The 24,822-nt window shown below is 40.3% G+C and overlaps 2 protein-coding genes across 2 annotated transcripts; one reads left to right on the forward strand and one right to left on the reverse strand.

The window, feature by feature from the left end:
* Positions 1-4,346: 4,346 nt before the first annotated feature.
* LOC104604473 (putative pectinesterase 53) lies at positions 4,347-8,206 on the forward strand. Its single transcript, XM_010268811.3, has 5 exons — positions 4,347-4,816; positions 5,177-5,366; positions 5,502-5,708; positions 6,815-7,050; positions 7,853-8,206. Exons 1-5 carry the CDS (start codon positions 4,458-4,460, stop codon positions 7,998-8,000), a joined length of 1,140 nt encoding a protein of 379 aa, XP_010267113.1. The 5' UTR covers positions 4,347-4,457; the 3' UTR covers positions 8,001-8,206.
* Positions 8,207-16,218: 8,012 nt separating this feature from the next.
* LOC104604474 (protein IQ-domain 26-like) lies at positions 16,219-19,531 on the reverse strand. Its single transcript, XM_010268813.3, has 4 exons — positions 18,889-19,531; positions 17,919-18,391; positions 17,197-17,391; positions 16,219-17,085 (listed from the first exon to the last, which is right to left on the reverse strand). Exons 2-4 carry the CDS (start codon positions 18,327-18,329, stop codon positions 16,399-16,401), a joined length of 1,293 nt encoding a protein of 430 aa, XP_010267115.1. The 5' UTR covers positions 18,330-18,391; positions 18,889-19,531; the 3' UTR covers positions 16,219-16,398.
* Between the last annotated feature and the right edge of the window lie 5,291 nt (positions 19,532-24,822).

Below are 24,822 nucleotides of genomic sequence, written 5' to 3' on the forward strand. Positions count from 1 at the left end.
CAATGCCACATTCCTTCATCCTATGGAACCAAACCATCTCGTCTCCTCCTTGGCATCCATAGGAAAGAAGCCTTACCGCCTAAGATGCGCATTGGTTCCTCCAGATAGGCGAGATAGCAAGCGCTCCATCTCCATCGCCCTCTTTCTCTCACAGTGGCTCTCTATCCCTAAATGTGCGTCTCTTCCCCTCTCTTTAACTTTCTAGCCATCTTGTCTAGTTTTCATTGCAAGGTAAGCCGGATGCCGACGAGAGAAGATAGGTTCATTTTCATTCAAGAAAATTAGGAATAAAAGGATGATAAAATTGAAACACAGCGGGAGGTTCAGATCTGTGCGCAGCTCTGGTATTGGAGTTTTCAGGGTATGGGTAATTATGGAATGGAAGTGCTAGGAATGAAGAAGAAGGTTGGCTCTCTTCTCCTCTTTCGTTCATTAAACCTAGAATGAAGAGAAAAGGTCCTTATATTTTCGTAAAGGGTAGTTTTGGCATTTCGAAAATTTTAACCCGCACCTGATATCACGTGAGTTCTTTAACTGGTAGGAATTTAACGTCAGCTACCAAATTGTCACAAATTAAAAGTTTGGATAATAGATTGATGCGATTTAAAGTACAGGTACTGAATTGGCATTGGACCTAAAGTACAGGGTACCTATCAAGAATTTTCCCTTAAAGGAATTCACTTCTGCACCCCATACAGCGTGCCTCACATCAATTCACATCTACGAGTTCAACTTCAATCAGTGCAAAACCAATCTAGCGGCCTTTATTGCCTTCTATTGAGAATATCTCCATATTTATGTGAAAAATATTCCCAATGCAAAGTTGGGAAAGACTCTTAGAACTGTGTGGGCACAAGTTTGCCTTGATGAAAGCCGATCTCCACATTTGCACCGAGTCTAAATCCGCCCCCTATAGCACATCCCTGCCGTGTATTGGGAACATCTTCCAATGATGACATCACCATCGGGAGATGTTCCCAATACACGGCAGGGATGTACTCTAGGATGTTGTGGGAGGCTGATTTGAACTCATTTGCACCCCATATGCACAACTTAGCGTGCATTGAGAACATATACGAGAGATGTTCCCAACGTACAGTTTGGATGTGCTGTGGGGCACAGATGTGATCACGTCCCACATGCACATATGAGCGTGTATTGGGAACATATACGGGAGATGTTCCCAATGCATGGTTTGGTTGTGCTGAGGGTACCCGTGGGTTACAATCTCTGGAAACGAGTCTAGTAACCTCTATTAATATTTATATTTGCCATATCTGTCAATGTGGAGTTGATACCACTGAACATGCGATATGTTCTTGTGATTTCGCTGGAGCTTGCTGGTTTGGTTTGCCATTTCCTGAGTGTGTTGCTGGTTTATCCTTATTTGATTGGTTTATCTGGTTACTTAACTCAAAAGCTGAAAGCTGAGCTAGCCTCCTCTGGGCAATCTGGAAAAAAAAAATTAGATCTTTGATGACGAGTTCGGCGTCCGTTAGTTCGAGCAGCCTTTTATAGTCTTGCATTGAGAATATCCTGCTTTATTTGAGGGATGGGGAGATAGATATTCTCGATGCAAGATTGCAAGAGGCCGTCAGTATGGTGTGAGCCGATCTGGATAATGAAGTAGTCCTAAACTCCTAATGATATATATATATATATATTTCCTGTTTTCAGTGTTTTGCATTGGGATATGCAGGGATCTTCGTATCCAGGCCCCTGGGGTGGGAGTGGGAGGATCCAAACTCAGGTTCCAGTCATTCCAGCTCCTGCACCCGGCAAGTAGTCCAAATGCTCGCTCAGCAGTCAGCACACACAAGTTTAGTTTTGGGAAACATCCTTCCTGTGGATGGTGCTATGTCATCAGAAAATGTTTTTGCTGGTTTTGGTTTTGTTGCAGTAGCAACAGTCTGTATTTGTAGCGGGTTATTGTTCTATGACATGCAGATTTCCCTCGATCGATCAGCGAAATTCTCTGAAGCTCTGCCCAGTTGCCCTTTAATTATCTGCTGGAATTTCTCTCAAGTCCTGGTATTCTCGAATTGTAAAGCCCTAAAGCCGTGGTTGGTCAAGCTTCAAGGAAACCTTGTTGTGATCTTGACATTACAAGTCAGTGTTATCCATGATATCTGTCGGGTTTGTAATTAATCTCATGTTTTCATGTCTGTATCTTCGTTTTCATTAATCCTAGTTTTAATAGTTTTGGCCCACCGTCGTCGTCTGGCGAGAGCAGAGAGGTATTTGGTGTGGCCATTGTCCTTCTTTTGTCCTCAGGAGGTGCTGGTGGGCTGACTGTCAAATAGAGTTGTATCAACCTTAATGGTTTGAATTTCTTTAATTCATCTGTTACCTAAAAAACAAAACAAAAATATTTGGGTACTTTTTGTGATGCATTATCTACTGTTTGTACTATTTATTCATGAATTGACAAGATTATGATACGTTCATTAGCCTGTGAACAAATTAAAACTCAGAGAATTTGTTGAATATATAATCATGATGAATTGACAAAGTTTGCGTGGTCCAGAATTCTAGTCCAATGTGTCCATTCATGGTTCACCTTCGATCATCACCACCCTGTGCTACCATCTCTTAGCTAGCGACCAGCTTTCTTTTCCAATAATAACTAAACCAAGAAATCAAAATTATAAAATTAAGTGCTTTGAGAATCTCATCACCATCAGCTTATTGACTTGTTCCATTTTTATTTATTTGGGTTCATCTATCTAACACATCCACTGCCTTAATTTTTGTTCTACTTCCGTTCTTTTCAATATCTCTTCCTAATTTTATGGATAAAGGCATCAGTATACGTCAAACTTTCGTTTTCAGAGTTTCTTGACTGATCCCATTAATATTAATTTGTATTTGAACCGGCCGATCTTTTCCTTGGGATTCAGATCAGATTTGCATACTGTATCAAAATTTTATATTTTGTTAATAAATTAACTAGAAATGGCGGCTTAAAATTAACTTGTGTCATATTTGAACCCTATAAATGTTTGAATTTTGATGAATATAAATATTAAAACCAACATTTTATATAATTGCATATATATTTTATATAGACAAGTATATACAAAAATTAAATATTATGGGATCAGATCAATGTGAGATCGGACTGGGGAGATATCCATATTCAATCCATTTTGATTATAAGTAAATCAGATCCAAACCGCCTCAGTTGGATATGGTTTCAAATATAAATTTGGACAAACAGATATGAGAGGTATCATTTGCAGCCCCTACATTACATATCAGATACCCTGTGCCTATGGGCATCCTAATTCACAATTCACATTAAGCTAAACTTTATTAGTAACTGAACCCTGACATTATAGACCCAGATGGTCGAACCAGTGACTCAGTGAGATACCAGGTCGAATTATAAGATTTGGATAGTTCTGACCATTTCACTTGGCGAACCAGCCGGTTGAACCGACCAACTTGCCACCCGGCAAACCCTCCAGGCTCTGGTTGACAGCCAGACGGGTTCCTAAAATATTGCCTTGTATTGGAGCTTTCCCAGCAATCATATTGCCTTTATATATTCTCAATTCATCTTAATAAAAGCAAGAAGCAGAGGCTACCTTTGCCAGTAGGAATTGAAATTGATGTGGAGGTGGTGGTGGAGCATTTTGGGCTAAAATTTTGTCCACTATCTTTCCCAAACAAGATTCCCTTGTATGGCTACCAAACAAACTTGGAAAATCAAAATTTAGGACTTAAATTTGAGCGCAAAAATGGGTAAGTGAAAAAACCCATGCTCCCCACATGTAAGTTGTAACAAATCCAGAGCTTTGGAATGAGTCTTTTGACATGTATATAAACAATGTGGGCCACTGTGGGGCAGAATATTTATGGTCTTTTTTGTTTCTTGATTCTGATTGGATGGTCGTGATCATCATTCCTTCATGGGTCCACCTTACTCTTGGTCTTGGGTCCACCCTTGTGACAGTCAGAGGGAAAACAATCAAACATGTAAGCGCAGGGTGGGGTATTATATGATGTGGAACCGTCTCATGGTCCAGTACGAATATATTCACCTCCACACACAATGACACAAACAGAGACGCGAGAGAGAGAGAGAGAGAGACTCACTCACGGTCACGGGTACCAACAAGAAGAAAAGCGAAAACAAGAACCAATAAACAATCAAAAGGAGTCTGTCTTGTGGCGTAAATTGTTTCCTTGTGAGTCCATGACGACTCTCTCTCTCTCTCTCCATCCTTCCTTCAATGCAATTAGAACATAGAAGAACCCGTGACCCCCATATTTTCACTTGATAGTCTCTGCTAAACATCTGTCATTCCACCTAAAAGAGAAAAACAGGTTTGTTTATAAAATGCTTTCAATAAGCCCTACTCTCGTAATACATCTCTCAACAACATTCTCATTCTCCTTCCCTCGCTCCACCCCCCACCACCGCCCCCCTTCCCGGCCCTTTCTCCACGTCAATGTCGAATTTACGACGTATGTTGTGTATTACTCTGGTTCTTCTCCTCCTTAATCCAAACCAAACGCTGTGCCACACCAAAGGTGTCCGACCGAGGAAGTCAGCGGGCGTGAATTTGTCGACCAATGTGACAAAAACCCAGTTGGCAGAACAGCAATTCATGAAGTGGGTTAAATTTGTTGCAAGCCTTAAACACTCACTCTTCTCCACAGCAAAGAACAAGCTCTTCCCATCTTATATTCTTACTGTTAGTAAAAATCCAGCTGCCGGAGATTTTACTTCAATTCAGGACGCCATCGATTCACTTCCATTCATCAATCTTGTTAGGGTGGTTATCAAGGTCAATGCAGGAGTTTATACGTGAGTATTGGAGTATTGATTCCCTAATTAGTTTTGATTGTGTTTTATTCTGTTGTTCCGTTCTTTTCCAATTGGGCCTGTATCAATTTATTTATGGATTCGAGAGTTTGTCTCTACTCTGGTCTGGTTGATTCTTTTCTTGTTCAGTGTGACAAAAGTAAACAGTCTGATTATGAAAAAAGTGGAGTTTCATAGAACAGAGTGATTTATATTATTATTATTATTTTTGTTTTTGTTGTTTCGTTGTTTTATATCTGATGAAATGTCCTTTTTCCACATTTTCTTCTTGTTCGCTTTCTTTGTATTGTAATTATTGGTAAAATGTGACTTAGGTTGGATTCCATAAAATGGAACTTTCAGGGAGAAGGTGAATATACCACCATTGAAATCTTTCATAACCATAGAAGGAGCAGGAGCAGATAAAACAATTGTTCAATGGGGAGACACAGCTCAAACGCTTGGGCCGAGAGGGCAACCGATTGGTACCTTCAATTCCGCGACTTTTGCTGTGAATTCCGCTTATTTTATAGCTAAGAACATCACTTTGAAGGTAAAATTGCAAATGTCCTGTTTTTTGGTTGAAAAGAAAAGTCCTAACATTTCTGTTTCTCTCTCTCTCTCTCTGCCCCCCCCCCCCCCCCCCCCCCGAATCATGAATCCTGATAAACACAAACATGTGGCGCAGAACACAAACCCCCTTCCACCTCCAGGAGCAGTTGGAAAGCAAGCAGTAGCATTCAGAATTTCAGGAGATACAGCAGCCTTTTTGGGTTGTAGATTCTTGGGCGCACAGGATACACTCTATGATCATCTGGGTAGGCACTATTACAAAGACTGCTACATTGAAGGCTCCGTGGATTTCATCTTTGGCAATGGCCTGTCACTGTTTGAGGTTGGTTTCTCATATTTTATGCACCATTCCTGACAAACCCATCTCTTTTCTCATTGCATCAATCAATCCTGTGAAAACAGATTCTCTCCTTTTAGCACAATCTCAAACTTGTAAAGAAATCATCTCTTTTCAACCAACATTTTACATCAAGAATATTCTTGATAAAGATAAACCGTTTGTTTTTTCGAGTGTTTTTATCATCAGTTCAATAAGCAAGAGAGAGGCCGGAGAAGGGGAAATTTCTCTCATTTTGCTCTGTCTTAAAACATAAAAAAAAATAAATAAATAAACTGGTGCTGAGTAAAGGAGTTGGATTCAAGGAAGGGGTCCCAACTCCCAACCCGAAGCAATGAAGCATAATTTTCTGTCGTCAAATTGGGATCTAGACAACACCCATATCCCACTTTGAAATGGGCATTAGCATCTAGCAGTGCCAGTCCAACTGCCCAACATAGCATCTCTTAATTGAACTGCAGCCTCTATATGAGTATCTTATAGAACCTACACCTGCAGAAAAGTCATACACAATTTACACGTGAAGAGTGGGACCCACTTTCTTGTGGGGAACTCCCAACCAAGAAGGCTCACTGAATCCACGAGTACATGTGAGTGAATGATCCGAAAGAAGTGAGGATGCTAGGTTGAAATTCTCTTCATCATCTGACCTGCTCACTGTGGGGACCAGCCCAGTTTTTCTGGATCTTGTTTACCTAGTTCGGCCTTTGTATACATAATTGTTTTTAGCCCAGCCCAACCCGTCTGCCAAGACTCTAATAAGCCATGAATGTATAGAGTGAGACTTATGTTAGGACTTAGGACTTGGGCCCAAGGCCTAATAACCACCGCACCGATCCATTCTTTTTGCTAAAGATGGGTAGGCTTATTCTTACTTAATAGCCTGGATGGTATCAGCATCCACAGCCTGGTCCCCTTTTAGCCAGCTAGCTAGCCTGGAATAGGGAATGGCCGGGGGCCGGGGCACATGTGCTTCTTTAATTAGGAGAAGAGTGAATGGTGAATGGGGTGGTGAGTTCAGTTAAAAAAAAAAAAAAAGATTCAGAAGATGATGGCTTAATGGGTAATGTGTTTTCATGACTTCTTGGCAGGGATGTAATGTGCATGCAATTGCTCAGAACTATGGGGCAGTAACTGCCCAAAACAGGATGAGTCTACTGGAAGACACGGGGTTTTCATTTGTGAACTGTAGGGTCACGGGCTCAGGAGCTCTCTACCTCGGGAGGGCATGGGGTACATTCTCTAGGGTCGTTTTTGCCTACACGTACATGGACGATATTGTCATTCCCAAAGGCTGGTATAACTGGGGAGACCCCAACAGGGAAATGTAAGCTCTCTCTCTCTCTCTCTCTCTCTCTGTGTTGTGTTTTTCCTCAAATTTGGAATCTGCAATTTCAGCGCATATCAAGTGAACATTTTACACCTCCCCCTCCCAATAAAAAAAAAAGGCTAATATTGTTATAGTTGTTGCCGCCACCGCCACCAACACCACCAAACCAAAAGCAAAGTGTTAAGTGACCATCCAAACATTGTTAAAATGGGGTCGATTAGGTGGCCACTTTCTCCACTACCAGACCCTAATTACTATGCCATGATCATGAAATGAGTCCGGACTCAGCACTGTTCACAAACTTTTCTGTATAATCTCAGAGCCCTAGCCCTACCAAATGTTGTCGTCTCTCTTATACTAACATAGTGGCAGGGCAGGGCGGTGGCCACTCAGTTTTTTGCACAGTGGGAAAACTACAAGCCTTTTGTCAAACTCATTTGATCCATTTATGAAACGTCTCAGTTTGGATTTTGTCATTTTCACTTTCTACAGACCCCTCAAACCCTCTCTCCTTCCCAGTTCCCACTCTGTTCTAACAAAACGACTATGAGCAGAACTGGGCCCATGACCAAACTACTGATGGGGTGACAAAATTAAACTATGTACGTGTCTTCACCTTTTCTAGTGCAATACATGTGTAGCGCACTCTCTTTTTTTAAAAGATGAAAAGAAAACAGAGCCCACCTAACCTTGACCCCCGGCTGGGGAGGTCTGTCATCTGTGTTGATGAAAAATTGCAAATGGGGGTCGATTCAATTTTGTTATCTTTATTGAGTTGTTGTTGTTGTTGTGTTTATAGGACGGTGTTCTATGGACAGTACAAATGTACAGGACCTGGAGCAAGCTACGCGGGAAGAGTTTCATGGTCCAGAGAACTCACAGATGAGGAGGCCAAGCCTTTTATCACACTGAGCTTCATTGACGGATCTGAGTGGATCAAATTGTAAACTTTTTCACACCACCCCATTCTCACGCCCTCCATAAGTTTTAAAATAATGTTGATAATATGTTAATGAAAATGTTATTTTTGCATCTCCCAACTCTTGGATTTGGATTCTTTATTTATTTTTTTTTCTTTTTCTTTTTCATTTTTGGTTAGAGAAGACTCTTAAGCTCATATTTTGTATTATTTGTATTTTTACTCTTTCCAAAATCCAAACTGAGTGAGCCTTAATGATAAGGGGCCAAGGCCCCAGGCCCACGAGCTAAAGTAAGTCAAGGATAAGAAGCTCTAAGGATGAGCGCATTCGATGGCATATTACACCTGTCTCACAAAGTGCCATTCCCAGTTCAAACATGCAATGACATTTCTTATTTGGTTTTATTCAAAACGTAGTTGCAATTCTTTACCTCCATTTCAGTGAAAATCAATATTTTTAGAATTCATTTTTTTTCTTGTTTATTGTGAAGAGAAACATATTTCCTACGTGGCACTTAATGTCAGCTATGTGTCTTAATAGAAATAAATAATAGAACCTGGGAGTTTGTGCTGGATTCAACTTTGCTCATGAATTTCTATAAGTCAAATTGTTGATTTCAGGCATTGGCTTTGAATCTTTGATACCAAACAGGTAAACACCACCTTATTAAATTTTAAACATTTGGTTTGCATTAATGTAATAGAATTTAATCCAAAATACCATATGTCCTATATGATTAATATTTATATTTTTATATTAATACTTATTCGTATGTTATTAATTACATATGAGAAAAAAGTAGAAAACCATCACTGGGCTCAGCAGACAAGTACAAAGCCCACAAGGGGAAAAAGGCATTAATCACTTATTAAGCACACTTGGTGGACAGAGATCTGATCTCGCATGCTGCTGATTCTGTGTTCCCACCGAGTATTCATACCAAATTCCGGTCTGGTAAATACTTGTACATGAAGGCTCTAAATCTGCGGTTTGCGGAGACGACATTGGAATTCACTATTAGATCATACATGGGAATGGGTGGGCCCTGCTTCGAAGACGTCATGCACCAAAAAAGTATTACTAGAGGAAAAAAAAAAAACTTTTATTTGCTTTTCGAAGAAAGTAGATATCGTTGTTCCATCTTTGTAGTTGCTTTTGAGCGATCACAAAAGCTTATGCAAGCAACCTCCTAATTTCTATCTTTCTTGCCACTTTCAAAAAAATAAATAAATAAAGTGCCAATGCCAGAAAATCATTCCTTTTTCACTTATAGATTATAGATACATAGATCACATCATACATCGTCCGTCGTCCGCTCCTCCTACCAGTCTTGTTTTAAGGAGTTCAAATTTGCCCCCCACAACTTCCCATAGTACATTCTCATTGTGTATTGGGAATATCTTCCAATGATAATTTCAAAAATAATAATCTCATCATCAAGAGATGTTTTTAATACATGGTGGGGATGTGCTGTGGGACACGTTGTGGGGGGTTGATTTGGTCTCTTATTTTAAGTATATGTTTGGCATCGATGCTGTAGATACAACACCAGTGCTGCTGATGTACGGGTTAGAAGTATCATTTTTTGAGAAAACAATGTTTTTTTTCTGTTTAGAAATGTTGCTGCCAAGTAGAACGTTTTATAGAACAAAAGAAACACTTTCTGTTTAGTAACAGTGCTCCAGCCTTTATGTCTATTTTCAACACTGGTACCTATTATAGGAAGTCCATGTCACTGTCACATCACGTTCTCGTTGGCAGCAACAAGCTACAATTTGAGAATACACCAAATTCAGCGTTGCTCCAAACCACACCTTCTTGATTTCCAAAGCGTGACTTGGAGCACCATTTTTTTATGGAAAAACGGTTCCAAACAAACAAATGTTTCCTGGAACACCATTTTTTCCAACGTGGCGTTGATGTATCACCGTTTTCTGGAACAATGGTGTCAATGCAAAACAAATGCTATGTTTCTGCAAAACTGGAACCTGCAATGCTATAAAGTTAAAACTCACCCACCAAATTCATTTTCTGTTCTTCTGGAAGTACTAAAACGGAAACAGCCGTTCCACCCACCTAGTATATGTTTGGCATCGATGCTACAGTTATAACACCATTTTCTTGGTGCCGCTGATGTGTGGCTTGGAGCACCATTTTCTCAACTGAGCATTTTTTTTGTTTTGGAATCGTTTCTGCCAGGTAGGACATTTCTTGGAGCAACAGCAATTTTTTCTGTTTAATACCAATGCTCCAGGAAACGTTTTCTACACTTCTACCCATTATCCACTGCCACATCACTGCCCTGTTGGCAGCAACGAGCTGCAGCTCCAAGAAATGCCAAATTTGACATTGTTCCAAGCCATGCTTCTTGATTTCCAAAACATGGCTTAGAACACCATTTTCTATGTAAAAACAGTTCCAAACAGAAGTCTGTTTCCTAGAACACCATTTTCTCCTACATGGCGCTGATGTGGTGCAATTTTCTGGAGCAACAGCAACGGTTTCAAACAGATGCCTAATTAAACGACATCATAGCTGATCCCATATCCCACTTTCTTATTTGTATGGAGATGGCGTATCATCATCTCAGCGGATCCCACGTCTCAGGCTTTCCTAGAGTTGCCAAACATGGAGAGACGCGGACTCTGGTCTCTGGTTTTACCCCGCCCCCTCTTCCCCCCACCTACAATCTGAGATCGGATCTGCTCCTCACAATTGGCGCCTCATACGTATATTTTACCATGCATCGGGAACATTTCCCGTGAATAAGTACGGGAAAATATTCCTAATACACGATGGATGTGCATGTGAAGCGCCCATTTGTGAGTAACAGATCCCGTCACCTACAATCTCACCACCATGAATGCGTCAGGAGTTCAATACAAACACGTAGTTGGCGCGTCTACTCTGCTCCGTATAACTTCAATAAGCAAACAAATCAAACCTCACCAAAACATGTTGCGTTACGGAATGGGCTGAACCATTTTTTAAAACTTTCTGACCTTTTTGATTAATGAACCCCCAGCTTTGCTACCTGCAGGTATTCCCCCCAATAACCAGAATTGATACTCCATATCCCTAATTTTATTAATGCTGAAGCAGTTCTTAATTCACGAATTAGGTCGTTTGTTTAAGTGAAGACACTCCCATATTCCATTGGAGAGAGAAAGTGTGAGATGCCTCAAACCCAACCAGTTCTTACTAAACTAATGGAATTGCACTTGCGGTACAGAAACCAAGCTGAAGGGGATTAATCGCACAGAAACCAAGCTTGATGACCACCTGTTCAGGTCATGGTTGAGCTGGCCTTAGGCGATACGTGGCTGCCCAATCATCGCCCGATCACCCCAGCTAGCTCTGCAGTATATAACAATTCCATGGCCCCAGCCGTACTACGCTATTACTATAGCCCCCCATTTTATCTACTCAACCACATCAGGTCATCAGCTACACCTTACGCAGATAAGCACAACCAAGGATAGGAAGAGGGAGGAGGACAATTCCACTGGGGAATAGGACTCTATCTCAAAGACCTCGGTGGTTAACCTCATCCCAGTAACCCTGGAAGCTCAATCCGATTAGAACACGGACCTCCGGCAATAAAAATGTATCTCTTGCTCAAGGTAAGGGATTCTGATTTTTAGCATCCATATTGTTACTATGCTCGGACCAGCACCTTTATTGCTCGGCCCGACCATTTACCACCCTCTACTGAATTGAACGTCGGAGTATCTATACAGGGATAACTCCTCAGGCCTCTAACACTCTTTCTTGATCACAGGTCTTGAAGCACGACTCCGTCCTATCACCTCAGCTCCGCCCTATTGACAAAGATTATCTAACTATCTTCTTCCTCGGTTTGTACACCACCTCGAATCAAACAGCATCACTACCAATACTCTTTGTGGATTGGGCTTAGTCAGATTCATTGGCCCACTTGCATCGGGCATTCATTTGCATCACCAACTGACATAGCACTAGCATTCGCTAACTTGGCACTGGGAATCCATAAACCAACCACAGGGATAATCAGTACTCATTTGATTTTGCCCAATAAAACACAGGGGTGTTGAGACTTGAGAGTTGAGAGTGAAGGCCCACCCAAAACGGATGCTAAAATAACAATAATTCTGAGGTGGATTGAACACTAAAAATCTCAATAATTTAACCCTGGATAAATCATCGTCCCATCACCTGATTTGACGTGGGTCTCGATCAAATTAATCTGATCCATTTCAATGTTAAAATTGTTTAAAGCTCTGGTCGAGCTTCAGCTTGGTTTCCTAGTAATTCAAAAACAAGCCTGATTAAGGGAAATTTGGCCCGACCTCGCGATCGCCCGACACGTGGCAAAGGCAAGCAGCTCGGGACAGTAGAGCAACCAAAGCGAACATCGAAAGCAAGTCCAAACTCACTACCGAGCCCGAACTCCAGACCGCTGTACTTAGTCCGAGCTCCTTGTTAAGAGCGAACTCCCTATTAAAGGTCCAAGCTCCCTAAAAACCCGAGCTCCCTAAGTCCTAGCTCGGTACTAGGAGCCCGAGCTCCCTAAAGAACCTGAGCTTCCTAAATCCGAGCTCCCTGATAAGAGCGAGCTCCCTCCTGAGAACCCGAGTTCCCTGCGAGGAGCACGAACTGTATTGGGCCCCAAGCCTCACAAAGCTGACCCGAGCTAACCCGTAGCAGCTCGGAACACTCCAAACCGAACTCAAAGCACCTCGCTCGCCACTCCAACACTTTACTTCCAAAGCACCAGGCCGGCCAGACGTACCCGATACCAAGGACGTCTTTATCCAAGGGCGGCGTACCTGACTGATTTGGGATCTGACGCCTGACAGCCGCATTTCAAACGGCTTCCGGCCACCGCCACCTGCAACCGTCGTCACTAGCCGCAGAGACGACTCCGACAAAAGGAACAGTGGCGGTTCTGTCCGACCAGAGGAAATGACACCCGAACTGGCAGGAGTTCAGAAGTAATCATGCCCGACCTGACGGAGGCCTGGAAGTGAGTACGCGAGGTGGTTATAAAAGGCTTCTACCCCCCAGGGATGAGGTATGCTAACTTTCGCGCTATCTGGTTATTCTTGCCTTTGAAGGATTCTAACTTGAGCTTCGGAGCCCTTACGCCGGGTTCTCCCCGGAGCTTCTCTTCTCCTCCCGTTTCAGGTCCCTGTTACTCACTTCAGAGGCAAGATCATCAACAGCTAAGACCGGCCAGATTGTGCATCATCAAAGCCCAATCCGAAACTTGGGTTACAATTTTATTAGCCCATCAGATCATCAATGCTACCTCAGTGAATTGAAAATATCTTTCTCTGCAAATGCTGTATAAGAAGATGAAACGTTATCCATTGTAACTGCAATGTAATGTAGGTAAACGGCAGGGAATCCGGACTCGATCAATGATGGGTATCCCAGCTGTGACTACCATGAGAACGGAATGAATGATAAAATCCACCCCATTAATCTAATTAGATTAATGGGTTTAAATTTTTTTTATTTAAAAAATTTTGTTTGTTCCTCTTTTCTTTCTCTTTCAAACGATGATAGGAAAAGGCTAATATTTTAAAAGCATATTGAACCAGACGGAGACATCCTAGGAAAATCTCTTCGTTCCCCTTTATTCATACATTTTCAAATTTGTATGGATAATTAAATAAAACTGGTCCAATGTGAAATAGGAAAATCTATGATGAACTTTGATAAATAACACCTGATTGATTATCAGATTTATGATTCCAATTGACTGGTAAGAAGTTTTTCAGATATGATATCTTTTCCAGTTGAGAGTTTATCACTTTTAATTGTATATTCAACATTGGCATCATGGACATTAAAGTGTAGGTTGCTTGGTCTTAAAAGGCTGAGGGACCTTGATTTCTTAGATCTTTGTTTATTGAAGAAATAGTTGTATCTTCCAACCTGAATTGCCCGTTCATCTGAGTTTGCAGGTCTGCCAAGAACTTGGTAGATAATCGAGAAATACTGTAACTTCCGTTAGAGTAACTATTTTCCATTAGAGTAACTTGGCAGGTCTGCCAATCTAAATTGTAATTCACATCTCTCTGAGACAAAGGGAAGGAAATACTGTAACTTCCATTAGAGTAACTGTCTTGGAAAGACATCTGATACCTCCGTTTGTCTTCTGACGGAAACGATTACAGAGATGATGACAGCGACGGAGGACAAAGAACGTCCAAATCTACGCGGCGGACGGGCAATAGACGTTAGAAAGCGAAACCCGAAACTGTCAAGTGGACCAAGAGGTGAAGAAGAGGTTGATTTTGCCAACGAAGTCAAAAGCAGATTCGATTATCACATGGCTCGAATCAAATAAAAACCAGTCGAAGTAGGAGGTTTTGGACTCGGAAGCCTTAAACCCACTATTTCAGGGTAAATAAATCAAATGCTTACATTCAGGTATGAAGCATAAAACAGGGTAATACGAGTTGTAAGGGATCTTCGACCTGTTGAAGATCCAGTGACTACTGACTGCCGGTGTGAGCTAGTAAGGGATCTTCTATCTGTTGAGAAACAGAAGAGAAGAGCAAAAAAAACATTGGAATAAGAAGAAGAATAAGGGATAATGAAATCGTTGGTTAACGTTATACTTTGCTGAGTTGATCGCATAAGTCTTGGTTCACGCGTCCAGTGCCCCACAACGCGGACTCCTCCACACATCGTGAACCGACATAATTTGTGGGCCAGCCCATCACATCGACAGTGGTCGAACCAGTTTAAAATAGCACCAGTTGTGGCAGTTAAACCAATCCTTGACCTTGAGCGCCATGACCTCCTTGATTTTTAAACCCCATTCATCTTTTCCGAAATCAATAATGATGGACAACCGTCTACCGACATCTTCTGTCAATCCGTTCGAATTTCCGATCCGAACTTTTTTGAACTAGTGAGGAATCAGGGACGGAACGAACAAAGAAGCTTCATTTTAAATAAGTTCAAAAAGGGGAAACTTTAAATACTTAATACGCAATTTGATTCCATAAAAGTTGTGTAAAAGTGCTAACCCCCTCTTTAATCAACCACAATTCCCACCATTTGAAAATTCAAACTTTTATAAATTATTGCTAAAAACAACACCTCGAATTGCATTAATTTATGCTAAACAAAACAAAAACTTTGCTTTGTAGCGAAAAAGCAAAAGCTTTACTTTTGCAGTTACATTATAATAACAATAATCTGCTCTAATCTGATAAATAAATGGTGACAAATGCATTAGATTTAGCCCCTAACCCCCAAACAACCTATAATATAATAAAAGTATAAACCAAACTTTGTCCTAGAAAGAGCTTTAATAATTCCTGGAAAAAAAAAAAAACAGAATATAATTTCGCAATCCTGTTGCTGGCTTGGCTTCCTGCATGAACATGAAAGAGACAAGGGTGGTACTAAAATCATCTCCTCTTTAATTGTGTTTAGTCGTTTTCGACGTTTCTTTCACCAATTGCCAAAAATAAGAATATACCTTCACCACGTTCAAAAAATCTGAAGCGTTTCCATCACTTTCTCTCTCACCATTTTTTTTGTCGTTTTCACAACGGTTTATACGCTTGTTGCGGAAACGGAAAAGCAAAAACAGGAATCCTGGACATAATTGACATTTTAAGGTCCTTGATGGTGTCGGAACTCAACTCGGAAATCGAAAGACCGAAGACCAGACCTCATCGGCGTTACACATTTCACGAAATTTTTGTTTCCTATCAGAGAGATAAATGAAAGAAATGATTCAGTCAAACAGGCACCATTACCAAAAACAAGTCCTACTCCCAATATCTGTGCTGTGCCAAATGGATGATGATGCAAGCCCCAAAAGTACGTATTTCGAAAACCCTACAATCATCAATCAAAAACCAAACCCTCTTCTAATCATTATGGATGGAAAAAATTCTTAATTCTAAACAAGGATCAAAGAGGACCCACCCATCTTTTCATATTAGAAGTAGGGCCTCCTTTTATTTTCCTTTATTCCATACCGACGGCTACTTTTAAATGTATACGAGAGACAACTGGCTGTGGAATTTTTAAACAGCGTAAAGCTTACTCCCCAACATCCCCCTCCATGACATAACGTAATGTTAAGTCTAACAATCCAACACAGTTCCTGCCACTAAGTCAATATGGCCATGATCTTCACACTTGAATTCGAAACAAACAGTTCCAGTATTGTTTTAAACGATACCCAAATGGGGACGGACCGGCCGGAGAGTTGATAGCAATTCACAAGATCAAAGTGAAGTTTCCTCTTCGTTTCTTTTAATCGAAACGTCATTGTTCTGTAAACAAAATTATCATCCCAAGAAAATTCAAATCAGATCTTGATTGTGAATTTACACGCAACACGTTGTGTGTTATAATCCTATTGGTTACACTGAGATAAAGAAACTGGACAACGCAACTCATCTTTAATTTACCATCTCCTTTGCAAGTAATAATCTCTCTCTGTTTCTCTAACAAACTCGGCAGATCTATCGAGCCTGCCCACTACGGCATTCTTAAAATTGATTGCTTCCTGAGCTTGAGAGCAGGAGCGCTGCATTCGAACTCCACTCAGACTAGCCCTTGATTCCACCATTTCGTTCAGTGAGAGCCTTTTCCTGGGACTCGGCTCTGGCCTCTGCTTTGGAGCACTGTGTGACCTAACTTTTGCTTTGAACGATTGTGTATTAGCCATGTAATTCGGGAAATTCGAATAACGCCGGAAGAAGCTGTCGGCACACACGCTCTTCGCGGGTGTGACGGGTGCATTCGACCCACCTGAATTTACAAACCGAGGGGTGCTTTGTGCTGTAGAGAACCTGCACTCATCTCCGGTGAAGCCCCAGTCCAAGTCTTGAAAATTGCGGCAATCTGGAATGGACAGACGAGCAGGAATTTGGCACGGCAAAGGAGAAGAAATCGTTAGGTAAGGTGGGTCTTCTCCGCATTCCGACATTGAGGTGTTTGTTCTACGAGATCTCGACTTGGGTCTTCCAGTATCGATCTCAACGATTTTAGGACTCTCTTCAAAGGTGTTAATTGCAGTCTCAATGGATGCCGATAGCCTCCGACTGTGAATGGACGCTGTGTGCTCGCTTCTGGTTTCGTCGAATCTTTCCTGAAAAATGACAAAAAGGGGAGAGTTGAGACGAAATGCTTACTAACACAATAGAACCACTGTACAGCAATGCCAGATTTTCCAATTCTCGCCCAGGATTAAGATTCTTACAATGGATTTACGCGGGGGGTATCTGTGCTCTTTGTTGACGACAGCACGAGATTTCTGGGCTCGGACGGTGGCCTGGGCTCTTATGAGAGCTTGCATACTGTGAAGAGTTGCAGTGGCTTGCTTACGCACCAGATAACCTCTAACAAGAGCCTGCAACTTTACTAGTCCCTTCAGAGCTCGAAGAGCTTTTTTTGCCTGAAACAGTTTGAACCGAAACAAACACATGAACTCAGAAAGAAGAACAAGTTGAAAATAACCAATTAGCAAATACGGACTATGGAAGAAAAAACAGAAGCAAGCCAGCTGAAAATGAATCAGAGAATTAGACCACTAAGCACAAGTGTTGTGCCAGATTAAGAATATGAAGAGCACTCGAAAGTAGTAGAATTAGTCGGGACCAAGGCAACTAAAAAAAAAAACCAGAGGCAGGGAAACTAATCAGACCAAATTTGAAAAAACTACCACAAACTCAGTTTCCAAGATAGAGAAGAAGGGAACAAAAAGATACAGATAAGACAAGAATCCGCTGATTTACAAAATCAAACAAAGAATATAAAGGATCCTAAATACGAAGAACAATTGCTAGGCTGCTAGCTACAGATTCAGTTAAGCATAAGAGAATCAGACGAAACAGGGAAAGATCGATATCCAGATGAGAAAGAAAGAAAGAAACGCGTGACAAACCTAGACGAAACAGGTAAAGATGAAAAGCACACACTTACCAAATATCCCCGGAAAACAGTCTGGATCTTTATCGCGGCCCACTTTTCCCGCCCACCACCAAACATTGTCCCTCTGCCCTGGCTTGTAAGCCTCACAACGGCCACCGCCGCCTGCGCAGCTGCAACGGCAGCATCAGCTGCGGCTGCCGTGGCCGCAGCCACCGCAATTGCGTGCTTGTTCTGATCCTTCTCAGTCTCGGTGTAATAAGACCTCAACCAAGCAGCATCCGCTTGACTTATGCTAGCCGGAATGCTAGACGAGATCTGACCCATTCCCCCCGAATCCCTCCCTGACTTGCCAAAACTCCATCTTCTCTTATCTTTCCGGTCGGTGGAGCCAGAATTCTCCTTCTGTTCCTTATCTTTCTTCATCCCCAACAAACCCCTCAACCATCTCGTCGCTCTCCCCATATTCAGATCGATAATAAAAAGAACTGAACAAATATGGAGGAAGATATTAACTTCAACGAGCCCTACAGACAGAGAAAGACGTTAAGGAGTGAAATATAGAATAAAATAGGTGGTTCAGAGAAAAACGTTCTTAAAGCGATCGAGGATCTTTCCATGTTGCGAAACACTGAACTGACGAGTAAAGAGTGGAGGAAAAATTAAACAAACTCGGTATAAAAATGAAGAAAATGAAAAAGGGATAAAGATGACGGAATTTTGAAAAATAAAAACCTGTCAAGACCTCGTGAAAAACTGCACTACAAGACAAAAAGTTGTCACAGAGAGAAACAAGGGTTAAAGAATAAAAGCTTGAAAACTCAAATTAAACAAACAAAATGGAAATTACAGCCAAACCCCAGCAAGATGGCCCATTAAATAATAGAAAGAAATCATCTCAGTGAGAGTGACTAACCACCTTAAATAAATTCAGAAAGTAAAGTAAAAAAGATGAAAAAAGGAAAAGCTCGAGTTTTTCCATCGTCCAATAAGAAACTAAGTAAAGCTTCAAAAAAAGGCTCACCTTCTTCACTTTCTCTCTCACTCTCTCTCCCTCTGTATATTACTTTATCACACTAAAACTTTCTGGAGCGACGTGTCCTCAAAAAAGAAAGATACCTCAGCGTTCTCAGCAGCTGACAATCTCGTGAATCTCTTCAGTTTTTTTTTTTTTTTTTCTATTTTCTGTGAGGTCTGGAACAGTTCTTTCTTCTTTAACGCATGCAAAAGAATAACAAATTTACCCTTTTGTCCTCGTGTTTCTTTCTGCAACTCTTTTTACTTGCTTTCCAACTCTTTAGAAGAGCCCAAATATCAAACGGAGAAATGGGTATCAGAACAGAGCTCTACTGTATTTCTGAACCTCCATTAGAACCCAGCCAATAAGAGGGCGTTTCCTTTCTTCTCTGACCCTAATGATTTATCAACGCCTGCAACTTCTTTCTCTCTTTTAGGTTGGAGAAAATCTGTCTATTGCTTACCGTATCTTACTGCGATTTCAGTGATTTTTCACTGCTCTTCGATGATTCGTTTAGTATTTCTGCCGCTCTCTCTCTCTCTCTGCACGAGAATCTCTGCACCGAAGCTTAGTTGGTGGAAACAGTTCTCGCGACGACCTCAGCACATCTGAGTCGTTTTATAGAGTTTAAAAAAAAAAAAAAAAAAAACAGGCTTCTTCCTTTGAAAAATATAAAAAATAAAAAATATAGAATTAAATACCTAGAAACCTTAAATTTTAATTAATTAACAAATTAGACCCCCTATTAAGGTCTCGTTGACATAGGGGTGTTTATGTAAATGTAAATGGATTCTCATCCATCATCGTTTATGTAAAGACGCGTATCCCATCCCTTGTTTTATCACCCTTTTAGATGACAAAATCCGAAGGTGGGCTATGCAAACCCCCCTTGTTTTTTCCGGAATTTACGAAATATAACCAGTTCACTTTTACAAAACCCATGAAAATTTTCTTATCTACTACGGAGGGTACCCGAACTTAGGATCGAAATATGATATACTTGGCAAGGGTATTGTGGTAATTTGGGAACTCAACCCAAGCCAAGCAACCGGGCGAACAAGTATAACCCTAGGATGGTCCGGTCCAGTCAGGCAGTCACCACTCACCAGTGTGGCCACCATTGAACTGGTTACTGCCACAGGTGCCAGCTGGTGGGCCCCTATGTTCGTTATGACTTATAACTCTAAGTGAGACATATATTCAGAGTTGGATCAGAATCAGATGGAATGACCTTAACCATCAGATTTGGACAGGGGAAGGCACACTAAGATCATCTGTTGAAGATAACATTGGGCTAATGGGACGGTTGTGATTGGCTCTAAGATTATATGCGCCACACGGCCCACACCCACACCATCCATACCAAACCAACCGCGTTAGTAGTAGTAGTACGTAAGAGAAGTACTTGATGGTGGTGGGGGAAGATATAAGTAATGATAGAGATGTTGACGGAAATCAACGGTCGGGGCGATGAAAAAAAAAGAATATTGAGGAGTTATTTGAAATTCCCGCGTATGGGCGAGAATCTTGCATAAAATTTGAATACTGAGGAGCATTTAAACTTGAGAGTTTAAAATCGGAAAATAAAATTAATTAATTTGAGTTACGAGTTACGACGACAAAATCCCTGCATCTACTCGAAATCAAAATGCGAAATTATTATTATTTATTATCACTAAACTATTGGTAGATCATAATTAGATTTGGAGATGGAACACGAGGAGAGGAGACCTTAGCCCTAGGATATCGCCAACAACGGTAACGGTTGTGTCTCGGGTCTCGGGTCTCGGGTCTCGGGCTACGGCAACTACAAGGCCGTAGCCCGTAGATGGGGACGGGGTATGGGCCCCAGCCGCACGCGGCCAGGAACTTGATCCTGCGCCCCAAATTTCAGAGACATCAGTGCTGACCGTTAATAATGGGCCCCGCCTAAGGGATTGACTGGGTGGGGTAAAGAAATAAAGAAGCAGGTAGGATGCACCAGACAGAGAGGGAGGGTTCCGAGTTTCAACTTTCAACCCCGTATGATATGATCCATGCATTCATTACTGAAAAGGTGACTCTCACGGCTGCACTCTGCAGAACGGCTTCCTAGTTCCTTCCTGCCTTGAGCTACTATTCTAATTTCTAAGCTGACTTCGGATTTTCAGGCTGGGTCTGGTTTTAAATCTAATCTATGGACCCAAGTTCAAATCCATTGCGGGCCGGCAAATAGATGTGATGTCCATTGTCCAATAAATAATATTAGGAGACATGCTTAACCCAATATTTATTGGGCTGTGAAATGCTCCAAATCCAATATTACTTACTAGGCTGTGGGCTGTGGGCCTGCGTCTCTGTCTTGTACCCAATATTAGCTTCAATCCTTAATAGTCCAATTGGTGCATCAAGATCAAACATTGGGATTGGATCATCCAATCCAAGTGATGTGCTAGCATCATATCCAACGGCTATGATTTTAAATTGTGAAGATTGAATCTCCTGTAAGATGGGGAACAAACAACAGACAACTTCCAATAATGGTTCTAAAATCTCACAACGTTTCCATTTGGAGAAAGGGGGTGCTCCATAGTCCATACAGATTACAAAAAGATGAAATATAATGCTCTGACCTCTAACTTCCCGTCGGCAATAAATTACATCAATAGTAACTTGGGCTTGATTCGTATGGATTCCATCAACAAGACATTTATGGTTATTAAATTCTTATTTAGAGCATGGTACAATTCAAGGAAGTTGTCAACTGTCTCAAATCTGAATTGGTAAGGCTTCTAGCCGGTTGTTAAAATGGAGACTTGGTGCCCGTTCGGGAGGGTGATGAATGCGCGGCCTGTAAACTGTAAATGGGTCAAAAGAACCATGGATATACAAAAATAAATGGCATGGGCACCCACGCTGACTGCAATTAATGGCGCTATTTGTTCAATTGACTTTGGGAGAGTGGTTAAGAAGAAAGAATACTGAAGAAAACATCCAGACGCTTGAAGAAAAACATAGCCCCAGGTTGGGTCTTTCAAGGAGAAGGAGGTGCTTGAGAAAATTTCCATGTAGATCTTCAAAGGAAAGCCAATATGACAATCCAACCATTCATAAGGCTCTGCACAAAGTTAAAGGATTAAAAACAAATAATTATATCAGACATGGAGGCAGAGCATCACTCTTATCACTTCAAAATAAATTGGATCATTTTTAAATTGGTTTAAAATAGTTAGTTATAGACTTATAGCATAAAAGCAATTCAAATATTTGCCCAACAAAGGATTTGAAATGGGTAATTAAGTACCATTTCCTAAAGTCACCATTAGCTATCTCAGCTATGGGTGTTGGCAGTTAAGGATTCCTAGGTCTTTCAAACTGATCAAACACATCTTAAATAGAAGTTTCTTTTCCTTTTCTTTTTGTGAAAGACTATAAAGGCTATAGTCAAAGTTGAGTTCATTATTGACGTTGGAAAATTAAACATCTCTCTCTTTCTCTCTGTGTGTCTTCAAATCAGCTAAAGGATGTTCCATAGATTGTAATTTATAATCAAGGCTTTGAAGGGTTCTTTATGCTCCAAGGCTATATAGAAGGAATTGGGTATCAAATAGGGTCTCTAGTGCACAAAAGGAAATAAATAACATTGTCATTGCAAAAAATCAAGTGTTGATGTAACTTTTTGAATACTTCAAACAAATTTTCTCTGCCATTTGAGATGAAATGACTCATCTAATGGTGCACTAAGTCCAAGTGTAGGTCATCTTAGTAATATATCTCTATGTTAGAATTGGGACGTTTAGGTGGCACTTGGTTCATTAGTTGGTCTATATATGCAAGGGTGGACTCAAATTGAGCTTTTCACGAGTCATTCAAATTTGGCTCGTGAAAAACTTGATTCGATTTGATTTAAATCAAGCTTCAAACCAATCTCAAGCCCAAGCCCAATGTATAGGCTCATTTGTTAATCAAGCCAAACTCAAGCACAATAAAACTCATCTTGTAAGGCTTGAGAGGTTAATTGAGTTTATATTATATTATATTATATATAAAATAAAAAACATCTTCATATGTATAATTTTTTACATGTATAAATTTTCATTTTTTTATTGGGAGCTTGGCTCATAGTCGAGCTCGAGATAGAATCACATATTTTTCTGACAAGTCAGCATCAAATAATCAAATATTTGGCTTGGCTCTGCTGGAATCCATTCCAGGTTTATAGTAAGTCATTTAACAAAAGGTAACTTATCACTTAGGTTAGTTTTCATTAGTCATATGGAAGTTTTACTTGGCCTGTTTTACTTAAGCTTACTTATCAAAGCTGTTTTATGGATGGAAAACCAAATTCACATTTTTATTTTTATTTTTCTACTAATAGTTAGTTGATATAAATAGTAAAAGGTATTAATCTATAGTGAACCAAACTACCCTTCAAAAACATATTGCTATTTTGCTTCTTTAACCATGGAATGATAAAAACAATTAACCCTGACAACATTCGCTCACAGGGTTAATTCAACACCATTAATTACTCCAACGTGACCGTTTCCTTTGCCCAAATTGTTGCGGTAATATGAAATCAAGGCTCCATTTGTTTGCATTCAAATCCAAAGTAGGATGCAAACTTTGCACTTTTAGTCTAACTAGGAACCTAGGATCCATTGCAAATGTTGCACCTCGAAACATGCAAAATTTGCACCACTTTCCTACCTTCATTCTCTCATCTAGAGTGGGTTCATTTTACTCTTCTAAAATAGGCAACTTCCTCATACCTTCATTTGTTTATCCTGAAAAGGTAAGATTGGATTTGCACCAAGGTCATTTGCACTCTCATACATACATCTCCACTGATACAAATGAAATTTCCATATTTCTGTTAGGTTTAGATATAATTTACAAGCCAAACCAAGTCCTAATAGAGATTGTGATAAGATATATAGAGAATAGAACATATCAGGGTATTTATTTCCTTTTGTGTATTTGTTTTTGGGTTATTTAAATTGTCTAGGAGGATCATCCTTCCAAATTGAAGTTTTTTCTTGGAAGTTTCAACCTTATTGACCTAACACGGTCATGGCGGTTTTCAACATGTAAAATGAAAATCCCTAAATTGCAGGAATATGTAAAAGACGTTTAAAATGTAAACATAGTGATGACTAAAATTAGTATATACAAGTATATTAGAAATTAGAAAGAAAACAAAAATTGTTTTGACAAATTACACAATATTAATATTCATGTATTTTATTTGTTTATATTTTGTTTTTTATAGAAATGAAAATGAATAGCATATTTTAATACATGAAAAGCTAAAGATATGGCTTACTTAATGTTGTGTCAATGTAACTTGTAGTTACATTTTTTCCTTCTGATATGTATAACTCCATCCTTATCTTAATTCCATATACCAGAGTGTGACATGTTCAGTACTGCACATGCAAGTACTTTGGAGTTTAATAGGAAGGACAGAACCACAGAGGAATAGAATGAGAGAGTACTGTTATCTATGTGGGGGGTGAGAGGTAACAGTTTCACAGTTATTCAAAGTTATATATTCTTGAAGGGATGCATGGGAAGAAGGAATAGAGATTAGATGTGAGAAATAATAGGACAGAAAATGGTGAATTTTGTTAGAGAACAGAAAGCTGTTAAGGGACCATCAATTATTGGATTTGGACCACTAATTATTAATTATTATATAATTGGTATCACTATAGGAGATTTATTAGACCAAAAAAAGGGGGGGGGGGGGGGGGTAAAATTGGGTGCCCCTAGCACCCCCTCAATAATTAAAAAAGAAATAGATTACTTATCCAAAGAATAGCATCCTTGTCTTTTGATGGTTCAACAATCTTGTGGTTGGTTGGTTGGGATATATCCAAATGCACTGTTTTTTGTTATTATAAGTTTTCACATTGGAGATTACAAACTGAAAAGCTTTGAATTCGTACATAGATTGTG

Source organism: Nelumbo nucifera, chromosome 6, assembly GCF_055504915.1.
Source record: "Nelumbo nucifera cultivar China Antique chromosome 6, China Antique-T2T, whole genome shotgun sequence".
Taxonomy (NCBI): domain Eukaryota; kingdom Viridiplantae; phylum Streptophyta; class Magnoliopsida; order Proteales; family Nelumbonaceae; genus Nelumbo; species Nelumbo nucifera.